The sequence below is a fragment of the Carcharodon carcharias genome, chromosome 14 (assembly GCF_017639515.1).
Source record: "Carcharodon carcharias isolate sCarCar2 chromosome 14, sCarCar2.pri, whole genome shotgun sequence".
Lineage (NCBI taxonomy): Eukaryota > Metazoa > Chordata > Chondrichthyes > Lamniformes > Lamnidae > Carcharodon > Carcharodon carcharias.
The window spans coordinates 119,233,714-119,249,441 of NC_054480.1; the positions used below are offsets into that span (position 1 = coordinate 119,233,714).

The 15,728-nt window shown below is 42.3% G+C and overlaps 1 protein-coding gene across 2 annotated transcripts in view; it reads left to right on the forward strand.

Moving 5' to 3' along the window:
• Nucleotides 1–15,728, forward strand: part of mllt1a (MLLT1 super elongation complex subunit a) — an 81,461-nt gene that overhangs the window by 50,161 nt on the left and 15,572 nt on the right. The window contains exons 4-8 of one of the 2 annotated variants that reach the window (XR_005945177.1): nucleotides 1,144–1,287; nucleotides 2,145–2,270; nucleotides 4,220–4,783; nucleotides 11,820–11,907; nucleotides 14,724–14,920. Coding sequence is in view for 1 of the 2 variants with exons in the window: in XM_041205145.1 (XP_041061079.1) it covers nucleotides 1,144–1,287; nucleotides 2,145–2,270; nucleotides 4,220–4,783; nucleotides 11,820–11,907; nucleotides 14,724–14,832 (1,031 nt within the window). In the remaining variant the exon portion in view is untranslated. The remainder of the gene's footprint in view (nucleotides 1–1,143; nucleotides 1,288–2,144; nucleotides 2,271–4,219; nucleotides 4,784–11,819; nucleotides 11,908–14,723; nucleotides 14,921–15,728) is intronic. The other variant, XM_041205145.1, reaches the window with a different exon arrangement.

The following is a 15,728-nucleotide window of genomic DNA, read 5'->3' on the forward strand; positions in this document are numbered from 1 at the left end:
TTCCAAGGGGAAGGCCAACTAATCCTGGGTTCCCATGTAACCCATGTTTGGCTGCAGCTGCGTTGTTCAGAAGCCTTGAAGTCATAAGAAATTCCTCGGCACTGGCCAGACCACTTCCTCTTCGCAACTCCAGTCAACTACGGAAAGCGCCAACCACTTGTAGAGTCGTACCAACAGCCAAGAGAAATTAAGCAAAAACTAACCTGCAAGTAGTCGATGACTACATTAAATAGTGCTGGCAGGCCGACCTTGCTGTTGCTTAATGTGTGTTCAGCCATGTGAGGTTAAGAGAGGGCATCCGCTGCAGCATTGAACTCCAAAATGGCAGCTCTACACATTGAACATTTGTTATATGTAGGTTACGCCTTCATTAATATGGTGTTCGTTGTGATTTGTGGTGCAAATGTGTGTGCATGTACGTTGGAAGCCATTTTGGTTCCAAAGCAGCTACTGAACAACAGATGCCACCAAGATTAGTTTACCGCTCAGTAAATTTTGTTGCTGCGGAGAAACTGAGACTGGTTATGAACACAGAAATCTAACTCTTAAGAAAGCGAGTAATGAGGTTAATTAAGAGGATGCAGATATTCTGACAGGTCATTTCTGTTGCTGGGGCATTCCTCTGTTTATTGCATACAGTTCTCCATTTATAAGTGTGACAACAGAGATTTGAAGTATAGCAGGCTAGACTGGTGTAGAGTAATGAATAGAAAATGCACACGGGATGTATCATTGTATTGTAATAATCAGTGCCCATAGATATTGGCTGCTTTTTCTAATATCAGTACAAATGTGACAGGGAGCTTAGTGTGCGTGATCTATTCAAGTCAAATTTATTCTTTTTTTTAAAGATGTAATTACAGTGCAATTTGTTAAAAGGGTGGGAATGTTCGTAAATCAAAAAAAATTGGGAAAGCAGAAAAGTCTGATTTCAGAATGAATAATTTTAACTCTTGACCGGAATGCTATGAGCATTCTAAAGTTTCCTTCCAGCAAAACCAAGTATTGACCACCAAGTCAAGCAGATGGTATTTTAACCTGCTATAGCTGAATTTTTGATTTAAATGCACTCAATAAAAGCACATTTTGTGATAAAGAAGTTTTGAGTGTGTTTGTGGTTTTTTAAAAATTATTTCTCATCAGGAAGAACCCAAGAAAGTCTGTTTCACATACGATTTGTTCCTGAACCTGGAAGGGAACCCACCTGTGAATCACCTACGTTGTGAGAAACTCACCTTCAACAACCCAACCAAGGAATTTCGACGTAAGCTTTTGAAGGCAGGAGGGGTAAGTTCCAGTTACCCAGTAATGCAGACCCTACCTTCATATTCCAAGTAATGTCCCACTGAAGGCTTAAGATTTAAGAGGTGCCCTATTCTGTAATGTTCCATCCGAGGCCACAACAGCATTGTACAATTGCAGCATTTGTTTTAAACTCGGCACCTCTACCTATATGCCTTTTATATGCTGGCTTTCTGCTTTAGGTTTGCAGACAGAAGAGGCCTGTCAGGTATGTGCAAAGCTTTCCTTTATGCAGCCAGGAGAAGCAGGAGTTTGCCATTAAACCCATTAATTTAAGATGTGGAGAAATAAATGTTAAGCGTTAGAATAACATGGGTGACGTAGTGAGCGATGAAGCACACTTACACTGCCTCTTCAGCAGGACTCTCCTCCCTGAGGTGTCGTCTTTGGGAGTTTTGGCTGTTGAGAAGGACCTAGAGGAATGATAAAAAGGGAAGAGTTAGGGGTGGCATCAGTAACTGGACATATGTGGAAGATATGCATCACAATACAATTTGATGCAGTCAAGCTCCCTGTATGCTTTTCCAGCGCTCAATGCAGGGGAAGGAAGTAATTCTTGGAGACTCTGTTCAATGAAGCCACCTTGAAATGTCAATGCACACAGCTCTGGAAGACCCACAAATATCTATGGACTGCTGCTCAAAACTGACCTGGAGTTAAAATCAGGGCCATTGTATTTGAGAGACAGAATATTAAAGTTTAAAGCGGTGCTGGCTTAGTGTAAAATAATGGTCTTGACTTTCGATTTGTGTCTGATATCTAGGTTCCTCACTATCTTTGCCGAATAAACTCATTCTAAGTAACAAATGGTCAGACATCCTTTAATTCATTTTTTTTCTTAGGTTATGGTAATGCCTGAAGGAACTGACACAACCTCGAGACCAAGTCCGGACTATCCCATGCTGCCCACAATTCCTCTGTCTGCATTCTCTGATCCAAAGAAAAGCAAACCATCTCATGGGTCAAAGGTCAGTTGTGCAAGTCATAGTTTTTCACATTCAGAACCTTCTCTAAATGTAAAAATATTTTTAAATTTAAAATTTCTTCAAGGAGAAATATCGGGGCAATCTTCACCTTTGTTGCTGCTCCCCCTCATATCGATCCTGCCCAACTTTTATTTCCCTTGAGCCTGTGGGTTTTATGCTGGTGGGAGATCTCTTCTGCCAGTTGATTGTTCAAACTGTGAAGGTAAAAAATTACTCCAAATGTACTACTTCTGTCCAAGTAGCTCTGGTTGTAAAGCGTAGGACTCTGAACCTGAGGAGGTGATTTAACCATCTCAACACGCTGAATAGTCCTGTAGAACCTCACCATGTCAAGAGCTAAGAGATTAGCGAAAAGTAGTTGGTTTGACAACATGGTTGTTAATTTTACTTGACCTCCATTATGAATGCTACCTCGTTGTAGCTCTTGGTCTATAAAGTATTCTGAATTTCTGATCCTTCAGCGATAGCTAATGTCCTGTGCCATTCTTATTAGCTTTCTATTAACTGATAGTTTTCCACAGGAACATTTTTACAGTCAAGACAAGATTGTTTAGTTGATTTTTAGCGAACATCTTGATCCATTTATCTGGTGAGAAAAGAAGATTTAAACTTATAGGCTCTTAATGTTGAAGCCCCAGGACATTTTGTTCATCCACACCCATCTAAATCTTTCAATTGAATGTCCTTTTATTTCTTCCCAAATTTGTGCCACTCTATACTTTTCCACATTAAATTGCACCTGCCTCCTGTCTGCTCATTCCAATAACTTGTCTGTGTTTTCCTGTTCATGTTTTGCTATCCATCTCTCACTGTTTCCAGTAATCTCTTGGGTAGGCCCTGCTTTGGCTCATCTGCTGAGACCTTCATCCATGCCTCTGTTACCCCTAGACTTGACTATTCCAATGCACTTCTGGCCAACATCCCAAATTCTACCCTCCATAAAATTGAGGTCATCCAAAACACTGCTGCCTGTGTCCTTACTTGCACCAAATTTAGTTCACTCATCACACATATGCTTGCTGGCCCAGCTTGATTCAGTTAAGCAGTTCTGAAACCCTCACTCTTATTTTCAAATCCCTTTATGGCCTCAGACACATCCTCTCTGTAAACTCCAACAGCCCAACAATCCTCCGAGATATCTACGCTCCTCCAATTCTTGACACGTTAGCATCCTGAATAGGTGCACGAAGTCTTACTTTGACGCCTCACCTGATAATGCAGCAGCACTCCTTCAGTTTTGCACTGAAGTATTCAGCCGCGATTAGTGTTGAGCTCCTGGAGTGGGAGTTACGCTGACCACCTTTTGGCAAGATGATAGTACTATTACTGAGCCAAGCTGACACTATGGCTGGAATTTTCCAGCCCCTCATGCCGGCAGGATCTTCCGGCCCCACTGATGGGAATGGAGATTTCAAATGGTTCATCGGCCCCGTGGGGAAAATTCCAGCCTATGTATCTTTATAATAATGAATCTCCCTTTGTACTGCTGTTGCTGCAACATCGGATACAATTTAGTGTCCAATATGGTATCACGGTTTGCATTGGGGCCTGCTGAGGTTTTTTTTGTTTCAGCCAATTTAAAAAGTACGACATTAACACATTTCAAAGGAGAACCATATATTGTCAAACAATTTTTCATATCTGAGCATCTGGATATTGATCATTGGCGACACTCACAAAAAGAGCTCATCAGTGACAAAAGTGATCTTAGTGTAGCCTACAGTCAAAGTACATGATTGCAAACTTCCATTTTTCATGTGTTTTCATAAATCTTTTAAAGATTTGTTTATGAGTCCTATTCAATTGTTTGTAACATAGTGCTGTTTATTGTTTATTGTAAAATGAGTAAGTTGTCTCTATTGCGAACAACTTCCTGAAGTTAGGAGTTGTGTTTGGTTGCTTTTGTAATTGTTTTTGTCCTTTCCAATTAGGACACAAATCGAGAAAGCAGCAAGTCATCAAAACCTCACAAAGTCACAAAAGAGCACAGGGAACGGTCAGCAAAAGACTCTGAGAGCAAGCCCACCGTAAAAGAACCTGAAAAGGAACACAGTAAATCATCCAAGGAGTCATCGCGAAAATCAGCAGAAAGTAAGACGTCAAAGGAAGAAAAGGCTACTCCAAAGGCAACTTCCAAAGAACCAAAACCTGCCTTCAAGGAGTCTAAACTAGATAGCATGTCACCCAAGGGAGGAGGGAACCCCCATCAAGAATCAAAGCCCAGTATTAAGAGGCCCTCCAATGCAGATTCACTGAAGGCCAATGCCAAAAAACAAAAGAAAAGCACTTCTGAGACATCAAAAAGTTTCCCAAGTGTCTCACCAAGAATTTCTTCTTCTTCATACTCGGAAAAAAAACAGTTGAAGGAAAAAGAAAAGGAAAAAGTGAACGTTAAAATAGAGAAAGTTAAATCTGAAAGTAGTGTGAAAGAGGTTAAGAAGGCTGTGGATTCAGATGACTGTAATTCAGAAGATGAAGTGGTGTCCAAATCCGAGGTAATGAACGTATTCTAAAATCTAAATGTGGTTGCCAAAGGGAAATAGCTCTTTGGTACTTTATTCTGTGGAATAATAGGAAGTTGGACCATGAAAGTAATTCTCATTAGAGTTGCTGATCTCAGCCATACCAGTGGAAACAGAAACTATGGGCTGGATTTTTGGGGAACCTTGAAGCTACTCCACCAGGGCCCAAAGCAGGAGGAAACCCTGCTCCGGCAGGTGACGGAGCCCTTGCTAGCAGTTTGCTGCCAGCGGCCAATTAAGAGTCTGCTGCTGGGGCCACCGTCCAATTGAGGATGGTGGTCTGCCCTCAGCAGCTGCCAGCCCAATCAGAGGACCAGCAGCCTCAGCAGTACCACTGCTAGCGGTGACCATTGCTGAGGCTGGATCACCATGGAGAGGTGCCTCGATGGCAAGAAACCCTTAGAGTAGTGAGTTTGGCTGAGGGAAGCCAGACAGGCAGACCGAGGCAAATGGAGTGGGGAATGGGGTGGGGTCGTTGGCTGTGGTGTACTGGCGGTGCTGTGGCCATGGGAAGCAGCCATTGTTTCTGTGGAGGCCCTGCCATAGCCCATGGAGCACCCATCAGTGAAGCCCACACCTAGAAACCACTGGGAGGCTGCCTGGGCAGGACTTCCCAATGGGGGAAAAATGCCTTTGGGAGCAGGAAGCGACCTTAATTGGCCATGTGACTTTTTGTCCTGCCATTAGCAATACGCCATGGCGGCAGGAAGACATCAGACTCCCCTCCCAACGCCTCCCCTGCCATGTTGCAAGACCTCCCACTTCCCAGCTGGTCGTCAGCGGGCCGGGAAAATTCAGCCCCATATTTCCCTACTTGGAAAAAGAACAAAAGTTTGGTGAGCTATCTCAGGCAGTTTTCTGTTAAATTGGACTACCAAAGAGTAGCATTGAGCATTGGCTGATCTGTTCTCCGATAATTACCATTTTCTCAGCTACACAATGATGTCATGAAATTTGTCAAGAAAAAGTTCTTTGTGGAGATCTCAGTTCCATGAAGGAAGTAAACCATATGATTGGGTTCATCGCACACAAGTTAGAACACATGAATTCTACTAACAGGCTAATGAGTTAGTTTGATCTTTCATTGTGACTTTCTGTTGAGGCTGGGTATAATGTGAAAGTGGAACCAGAGTCCAACTGAAGGTGCTGGAGAAGCACGTTCAAGACAGGGGCCTTTTTTTAAGTTGTTCATGGGATGTGAGGATCAATGGTAAAGCCAGTATTTATTGCCCATCCTTAACTGCCCTTGAAAAGGTGGTGGACAGCTGGTGAGAGTGGTAGATTTTGGGATACTCAGAATTAGGGGATATGAAGATAGTGCAGGAAGGCGGAGCTGAGGTAGAAGATCAATCATGATCTTTCTTGATGGTGGAGCAGGCTTGAAGGGCCAAATAGTTTATTACTACTCCTGTTCCTCATGTTCTGATGTAGTATTCCGCTGTTCTGGCTGGCAATATAACAAAATAGGGATATTTTTGTATTTTATTTTATGATCTAGTCAACTAGTTAGGGTAAATCTGATTTTCAAAATTGTCTCCTTGGAACTGTGTCTTTCCGACCACTGCAGGAAAAATCTTTATTGAACATTTTGCTTGTTAGTGGACTCCTTAACCCTGTAACAGCCCATAAAGGGTTTAAAAATTTGTTTTGCTTTTGATATTTTCCAACTCATTTGTCTACATTTTGTTGCACTAATTGTTTGTCCTGTCAAAGCTCAAATGATCAGGGTGAGGGCTAGAAAGTTGAAATGGACAAGCCAAACCGCTCAATTCGAGTACAAACATTTTAGTTTTATTCTCAAGTATTTGCTTAATTGACAGTCCTCTGCTTTTATTAGATAATTATTTAAATTTGTACAGTTTTGGTAACTGTGAAAAGTTTCAGTCTGTTAACTTCTGTCCATCAGTAAGCCTACCTAGATTCTTTAAAGTGAGACTGTCTAGAATCATACAAAGGTTGTTAACCCAGATAACTTCAGCCGCATGCAAGAAAATTGAGTACAACATTGTTTAGCTTGGAAATTGCGAACTATTATTAGTTAAACTTAAAAGCTTCTGTAAATGTATATTTTAGGAAGTCTTGTGGCTCAGTAAGATAGCACCGCTGCCTCTGAACCAGAAGTCCCAGGTTCAAGTCCCACTCCAGGACTCCTTGGTTACGGAAGGAGTGCTCATGATGCACTTCAATTGGCCAATAATCAGCCAGCTAATCCTTCAAACATTTGTCCACTATTCCAAAAAGGAAAAAAAATTGTGTGAAGATATGAAACAAACAATTTTATCTTATTCCTGCTACTGTTCAGTTGTTCTATCATTTTAAAAAAACTTGTTAGGCACAATAGTGAATACTGATGCAAAATTAATTTGAAAATCTTGATGATTTGTTTAAAATGTAAGAACAACCAGCAATGCAAAATAGCACAGAGGCTGCCATTTCTTTAGTCATGATGGTACATGTTCAATGTTCCTGTTTCATTCAGTGTTTCTTTGAATTTATGGAACACTAATTTTTAAAAATTAATGTTAAGTTTTGAAGTGCCCTTGATATGAGAAATGAGGAGAAACCACCTGGTTGCTTCTAAGTGAAAGACTTCATGTAGTGGAAGTTGTCAATATGACACTGAAGTCTGTATTATTTGCTCATGGTCACTCACTACACTTATGTGAGCTGGGTAGCCTAGAGTAGAAATTGAGCAGGAGTTCCATCCTATTTGGACGTCTGTCTAATTTAGCATCTGCTGTGTTTCTGCCTTCATTTTCAGCAGCCCTGTATATGTCCACCTGATTGTTTTGGATGAGTGTGTGCAAATTGTACAGTAATGGGATGTGGTGATGTTGTATGTCCCATATGGCATCATTTCTACCTCCATGTTCTTGCTGCTATGAAAAGCTCAACCAAGGTTGCTAGGCATGAGAGGAAAGGCCAAAGACAATTTAAAGAAGCCAGCAGCTAGATGGATGGGATTTACAGAAAACTCTACAGACTCAGTTTTGATAAATTAGCTTTACTTTTCACTGCTGCGAGCACGCTTCATCTCTGCCATTACACTGTTTGCTGTGAGCTGCCCTTCTTCTTTAGCAATCCTCAATCTGCTGTCAGACAGGGAACAATGGATTCCCATTGGGAATTCTCCTGTATCTTTACTTCTTGGAAAAAGAGTAGGAACAATGGAGGAAGGGCGGGTTAGTTAAGCAGCACTGCAGGCACTCAGCACCCACATGTCTGTATCCCTACAATGGAATACCTAAGCTGTTAGCTGTCAGTTGTCCAGGAGCAGTGATTGCGGAGTGCTCACTTTCCAAGGGAAACAGTCAATGAGTTATGGCGCATGCTGCAACCTGACCTCTGGCTAGCCTCCACAATAGGCACCATACTGTCAGTGGCTGTAAAATTTGCTGCCTTTTATTCTGGGAGATCATTTCAAGCTGCCACTAGGGACACCACTAACAGTAACCGGTCAACATTTCTACCACACCTACAGACATCAGAGAGGCTGGGGGGAGGGCATCCATTCATTTTACCCTGAGGCACATCATCAACAATGCACACTTTTGCCATGGCACTAGTTCTTGGAACTGGTTCTGCATGGCCACTGATCTGCAGGAAAGCAGGCCTTAAGATAATAACGAAGCTTTCCTCATGTTTATCTGTGACTGGTTATCAAATCTGTCAAAGCCACGAGAGACCCCTCACCAATCTGACATGTCAGCAACCCGGGTATCATTGGCTGAGGAATGCGGTAAATAATTGGTTGCCAGCCCACTATCACCATTTTTTGCCTATGTTTAAATTACCATCACTTTGTTTTAAGATGCAACAGTTAAACATAACTCATTCCCAAGTTCATTCTGTAAAGTCACAAAAATAAAATCAGAAAGTGGTGGTCTTCAATTTATTTGTTCTGACATTTAATTCATAGGAGCTTGTATCAATCATTCAGTCAATGACCTGTCCAGCTTGTAGTTTTCAATTTATTTATATTTAAAATATAAAACTTATCTTAAACCAATAGCTAAATTCCAGATAGATTCCTGACTTTCTCCATGTTGAAGTTTTGTTAGTCAGTCCCTCAAACAAAGATCTACAGTTGGCGGTACCATTGCTTTTCCTGGCTTGACATAATGCTGAATGATAATAGTTTAAGGCTCTGTAATGATACATCTTGCATATCCTATTAGCAGGGCAGATGATTGCAAGATGCTGTACATCATCAGATCCCTGTACAGGACCACATTAGTCTTAATTGGCAAATGGCAGATCTTAAAAGTTGATGAAATTTCACAATTAGTAGTGGATCTTTGCTGAATCAATTAAATAAGTCAGTCTGTTACTTTTAAACAAGAACCTTGCCATGTTCCTTTTACAGCTGCCCAAGCTACAGTTCCTTTATAATAAAAAGAAAAAATGCTGGAAAAACTCAGCAGGTCAGGCAGCATCTGTGGGGAGAAACAGAGTCAACGTTTCGGGGTGAGATGAACTTTCGCCAGAAAGTTCTGATGAAAGGTCGCCTCGATCCGAAACGATGGGCTGGATTTTTGCTGAGTTGGGATGATTCAGGAGCCCTTTAACAATGGAAGGTGGGTCTGGATTCCGGGATTCCCAACTCCATTCCCGGGTTTTCCGATTTTCAGGAGCACCTTTTAAGGGTGCATACTGGTATGGTTTGCATCCTGCACTCCCGACCTGGCTGGCTCCATTACGGGGTTAGGCATGTCCTAGACCTCCACAATCTTCATGGAGTCAGGCCAGCTTTTCGAAGAGTTGTGGCTCACAGCCCCTCAGAGGTGCTGCGAACCATTGTCTGCATGAAGGAACCTGTTCAAAAGTTAGTTCAGAAGATCCTTCTCATGCCCTCTTGCCAAGATATGCCCCTCACCCTCCCTTTATGGCCCCTCATGCCCCTTGTACCAAGGTATGCCCCCACTAACTCCTATGGTCCCTAAAGCCCCCATACCAAGCAATGCACCCCAAACAACCTCCATGGCCCCCCATGTCAAGCTATGACACTTCCCTGTCCATTCACGCACTATACACTTTACAATGAACCCTATATTGACAGGAGAATGCATAATAAAAGCTTTTAAAAAAAAAAGTCATCATCGATAACTTTCCACTTAAAAAAAACTCCAGCCCAATAAAAGTGCCAATCATCCAGACCCTTTTAAGTATCAATAGTTGAAACTGCAAGCACTTGAACCTCTTTATCTTGTGTAAATAAACATTGTGCAGTTGACATAGGAGTTCATAGAGCCAGAGCTGTCAGCCAAGTAGTGAGTTCCCTGGGCTCAGGTGTTTCAGCGGGCTAATGGATTTCTGGGTTCTCAGCCAAGCCTCATTATATATTCTTAGCTGAGAGCGCAGAAACCCATTAGAGTACTAAAGCACTTGAGCCCCAGGGAAAACATTGCTTGATTGACAGCTCTTCTCTGACCTGTGCTGTCAATTTCACAATGTTTATTCACATAAGATAAAGAGGATGCAAGTGCTTGTAGCTTCTACTGTTGATACTTTAAAAGGTCTGGATGATTGACACATATAGTGAGCTGCTGTAAAAAGGAGTTTTTCTTAACTAAGTGGATAGTTATCAATGAATGACTCTTTAAAGCTTTTTTTTAAACACATCCTACTGTCGCTATAGGGTTCATTGGTTCCAAACAGTGTATGGTGGGTGAATGGGCATGAAAGTGCCATAGCTTGGCATGGGGTCATGAGAGCCGTAGTGGGTGGGTGGGGGGGCATCCCTTGGCAAGGGGAGCATGAAGGGCCATATGGATTGTTTGGGAGGCATATCTTGGCAGAGCGGAATGAGGAGCCATAGGGATTGTTTGGGGGCCATAGGGATTGTTTGGGGGCCATGAGGTGGCATGGATGGGGCATGGGGAGTGTGTGGGATGTGAGGGTTGAGAGCTGGAGGGCCTTTCTATTTTTATTATAACTGGGATGAAGCCCCACAGCACTGAGGGGGGTCTTTTAAACAGTCCGCTTCCGCACCCAGCAGCCCCTGTGGCTGCCTCTGAACTTTTTCCCAGGTCGGCTGTTCCAACTGCAGTTCACATCTGCCCCTGCCACAATGGAAACCCTGTCCTTGCGGGCACTTTCTAGCAAGACGGGTGGGCCGAGGGGAAATTTTCCCGACCCTCGCTACCCTCCTCGAGGATCGAAAATCCAGCCCATTAACCCTGTTCCTCACCAGAGATGCTGCCTGATCTGCTGAGTTTTTCCAGCATTTTTTGTTTTTATTTCAGATTTCCAACATCTGCGGTATTTTGCTTTTGTACAGTTCCTTTAAATGTAAGTTTGCATTGGTGATTAATTACTCAGAGCTGCAATCCTGAAAGCGAGAATGGATCATTGGATGTAAGAATGAAGTCTATTCGAAGGCTTAAAACTGCAATTTGATCAATGTCCTATCCAAATTGATGTTTGTGGAAGTAAATGATTTAGCTTCTTCCCCATTGCTTGTTCATGTAAAAGCTGGACAGAATTACTGCTGTTCAAAGGATTCATTTTCCTTCTTCCCTGCCTCCCAAAAATCCCTCCCGAAACCCGTTCCCACACCATATCTTCCTGCCAGTGAGCTGATCTCTGGTGCTGGCAGGCTGCCTTATGTAACACTCACCAACAAGCTGCCACTTTACAGTCGTTACCGGTGGGTAGCTTGCAGATGAGGCCTCAGATTTAACCCAGATCTCTAAGTCAGTTGTGCAGATGCAGAATGGTGCCAACAGTGCAGGTTCGATCCCCGCACCGACTCTGGTAGCTCTTGGAAACCTGCCTCCTCGCCTTGCCCCCACACATGCCGAGTGGTGCTCCTCAAGCTGTACATAACCACGCCTGGCCCGTTGTGTGGACTATGGCTAATTACCTTAGTAAGTTTTGCACTCACCCTGCCATCATTCTGAATGTCACTGGGACTTAAAAGTGAACTGCACTGTTGATATTGAATTCAGTTGATTAACTGTCAGTATTTTTCCTGACTTACCTATGTTCCTGTTTTCTCTATGTTTAGTCTATACGGACCAGTCAGTCCAACTCAAGCTCAAGTTCAGATTCTAGCTCAGATTCTGATTTTGCACCATCTCAAAACCACAGACAAGGTATGGAACCTTCTCTAAATTGTTGCTCATGCTGCTATTTACAGATGTATTTATCCAGAGCTCTGGATCTGCCCCGAACTGAGGATTAATGCAACGAGACATATAGGATAAATACACACCATGTAAATAAATTTCTTGAGTGCTGGCCTCCAGTCAATTTGTTTCAGTTCTTTCCTCAAGGTTGGCCCTTTTAATGTTGAATATTTGTTTACTGTTTCATCATGTTATGATGATCACTTTCCTTTCCAGCCTCCTGTGTTTCTAGAATTTTGTGGAAAGGCGATTGAGTTTCTTTCAGTAACGATGACCTAATAAGGTCATTATCCAGCTAAGGACAAAGCCTATTGCTACCCAAAGCTGGCTGCCCACTGGAACCTGGCCAGAACGGTCTAGCAGCTGATCAGACCTAGTGTGGCCCAGCACCAGCATCGCCTCTTTTGTGTTCTCTCCCTCTTTTTCTTTCCTCGGAGTTAACCTCCTTGTAAATTATCCCACCCACCCATGCCTTCACCTATCTGTCACCTGTGCTATCATATGAGCACCAAAAGGACAACAGTCTGATTTCTTCATCTCCTCTTCACGTACATAGAAATATTGAAAATATGCAGGACGGAAGGAGGCCATATGGTCCATTGTGTCTACGTTAGCTGATAAAAGAGCTATCCAGCCTAATCCCATTTTTTAGTTCTTGGACTGTAACCCTGTAGGTTAAGGCACTTTAATTGCACATTCATGTATTTTTTAAATGTTCGAGTTTCTGCCTCTAGCACCTTTCAGGCAGTGAGTTCTGGATCCCCCAGCACCCTGTGGGTGAGAAGTTTCATCTTAGGTCCTCTCTAATCCTTCTGCCAGTGCTTCCTGGTTATTATTTTTGCTGCTTAGGAAAATACGTCCTTTCTGTTCACATTATCTAGGCCCCTCATAATTTTATGCACCTCGATTAAATCTTTACTCGGCCTCCTGTGTTCCAGAGAAAACAACCCCAAGTGTATCCGTTCTTTCCTCAGAGCTAAATTTCTCCATTTCTGGCAATATTTCAATAAATCCCCTCTGTACCACTGTGATAACACCCTTCCTATAATGTGGTGACCAGAACTGAGTACAGTTTGTGGCCCAACTAGTGCTTTATACAGCTTTAGCCTAACCCCCTTGCTCTTAGATAAAACTTTGTGGCATAGAAGGAGGTTGTTCAGCCCAATCTGTCTGTGCCATATATTCCATGCCTCAGCTAATAAACTATCCTGTATTTTGCCTTTATCTACCTGTCGTGCTACTTTCAGGGATCTGTAGACATTCACTCTAAGGTCCCCCTGTTCTTATATGTTTCTCAGTATCCTACCGTTTATTTTGTATTCACTTGCCTTGTTTGCACTCACAAATGCATTACCTTGCACTTCTCTAACTTGAATTCCATTTGCCATTTTTGTGCTCACCTGACCCGTCCATTGTTAACTTTTAGCATCTACAGCTTTTCCCCTCACTATCAACCACAGAACCAACTTCTGTATCATCTGCAAACTTCATAATCATACACCCTATATTTAAGTCTAAATCATTGTTAAATACCTGAAAAAGCAAGGGAACCAGTACTGAGCCCTGTGGAACACCATTGGAAACACCCAGCACAAAAACATCAGCCATTGCCCTTTGCTTCCAGCCACTTTTAGGCCAATTTTGGATCCAACTTACCACTTTCCCTTGGATCCCATGGGCTTCTACTTTTGTGACCAATCTGTCATGTCTTCCCCTGCCTGCCTCCAATACCTCCTGAAGAAAAAGTATTCCCTCTTACACCAGTCCCGGGAGAAGAAAATCAGACCCCATAGATTTGTCTGAGATACTAGGTGTGAATTTGAGAGAGAGTGAGGATGATAAGTACACAGCAGAAGGCCAGGGCCATGGTAACTGCACAACTACAGAGATGCTACCATGCTTGTCACTGAAACCTGAGAGGAGGCATTAGACCTCATGTCTGTCCACATTCTGTACGTTTTCTTCTTCCAGTGCTGTTGTCAAATATTTAGATTTCCCGCCAGCCTCTGCTCTTAATTTAAATGGCAACTATGAGAAAAATGTAGCACTAGGTTAAAGGAAATAGGCCTTCTCTTGTTTGTAGAGTTCAATTTAAAGATCTTCAGGAAAGCTTCATATCTTAGACACTAATATAAGAAGCGCTGTGTATTGTTCATGTGCCTTAGCCTTTTTTTCTTTAAATCACCTATTAGCATGTCTTCAGATTTATATTGTGCAGGCAGCTGAGAAAGATGCATGTCTGGTTGCGTGCGCGCGTCTGGTTGCGTGCGTGCGCGCGCGCTCGTGTGTGTGTGTGTGTGTGTGTGTGTGTGTGTGTGTATATGTATGTGTACATCTGACCAAGGAGAGATTTTGACAATGTGTTTCTTGTGACTGACTTTTCAAAAGGTAAAACTATGCATCCATGGGACACTGACCCTATAAATGATTTAATTGGTGTTACTGTTTCAGACCAAAAAACCTAACTCTACCTCTCCCCTTGCCATTTAAGAAAAAACCCTAGCATTGAGAAATAATGGGATAAATGTTCTCCTGTTTGCAAAAGTGAGATTATTAAAACCCAGAAGGCTGATTTGTCTTTAAAACGTAATGAAATCATCACTGTAATGTTAGGAGACCCATTGCAACAACAATTTGCAATTATCTAGTGCCTTTAACAGAGTGAAATATCCCAAGGTGCTTCACAGGAGCATTATCAGATGATACTGAACCACACAGTGACGTGGCAGTTGACCATTGATATGGTTGCATGATCCGTGTTCAACTTCTCCTGTTTTCTCTAGGGCCCCTGCGGTCCATGGTGGAGCAGATCCAGTCCGAAGGTTCTGACGATGACAGCAGCTCTGAGGAGGAAAGGCCTGTAAAAAACATCGCAGTTAGCAGAGATCACAGGTCGGTGAGCTTAACAGATGGGAATGTGACAAAGAAAGTTCAGTTGTGTTTCAACCATTGTTTGGAAGCTGTGCACTCTGGACCAAAGGTAGAAATTTTGATCACCTTTGTATACCTAGACCAAGTCTAAGCACCAGTAGCCCTTTTAAAGAAGGCTTCCCTAGCTATTTACTGAATAACTTACAGGCCCCAAGTTAAATTTATTGCTGCACTAGTCACAGCCAAGTAACAGTATGAACTTACTTCAGAAAAATGGTGGCAGTGATCTTGTTAAGCCTGCATCAATATCTTTTCCTTTACTATTTATCTTTTTAAATTATAATTTTATTTGCTCCCTCTCCTGTAGCTAATTTGCCCACATTCAGAATTGAACACAGTGTTTAACAACAAGGTATTTTATACGGTGGGCAGGAGGGCATCAAAGCCAAACCCAATCCTGCCCTCATCCCATGCCAACACGTTGAGTGGATAATGTGGTGCTGGTGTGGCAGCTGCTTGTTCACTGCACACACATGCAATGTTTTTTGCTGGTTGCAATATAACCTTTCAAATTGCTTACCTCTTTGGTACTTGGGTTAATGCACTCGTGTAGTGGAAATGGTTTTGAAAATCTAGGCATGGGGTGTTCTGTTATACCAAAACAAGGTTACTGCTTTATTAAAAGCAGAACCTAATAGTCTTTTTGCTGGTCCACCAGTCTGCCAAACATTATAGTGTATTGCAGTGCAAATTTATCACGTAATTAATTTTATTCTTGCTGAAATGGGTAGGAAAATCTACAAAATAAATGCACTTTCCCAACTATTTTTTATTTAGAATAAGACATAACTAATATCCAATTTTGTCCATTTGCAGGAACTCGTCTATTTTCTCAGCTTTCCAGGTCTCTTAATTTA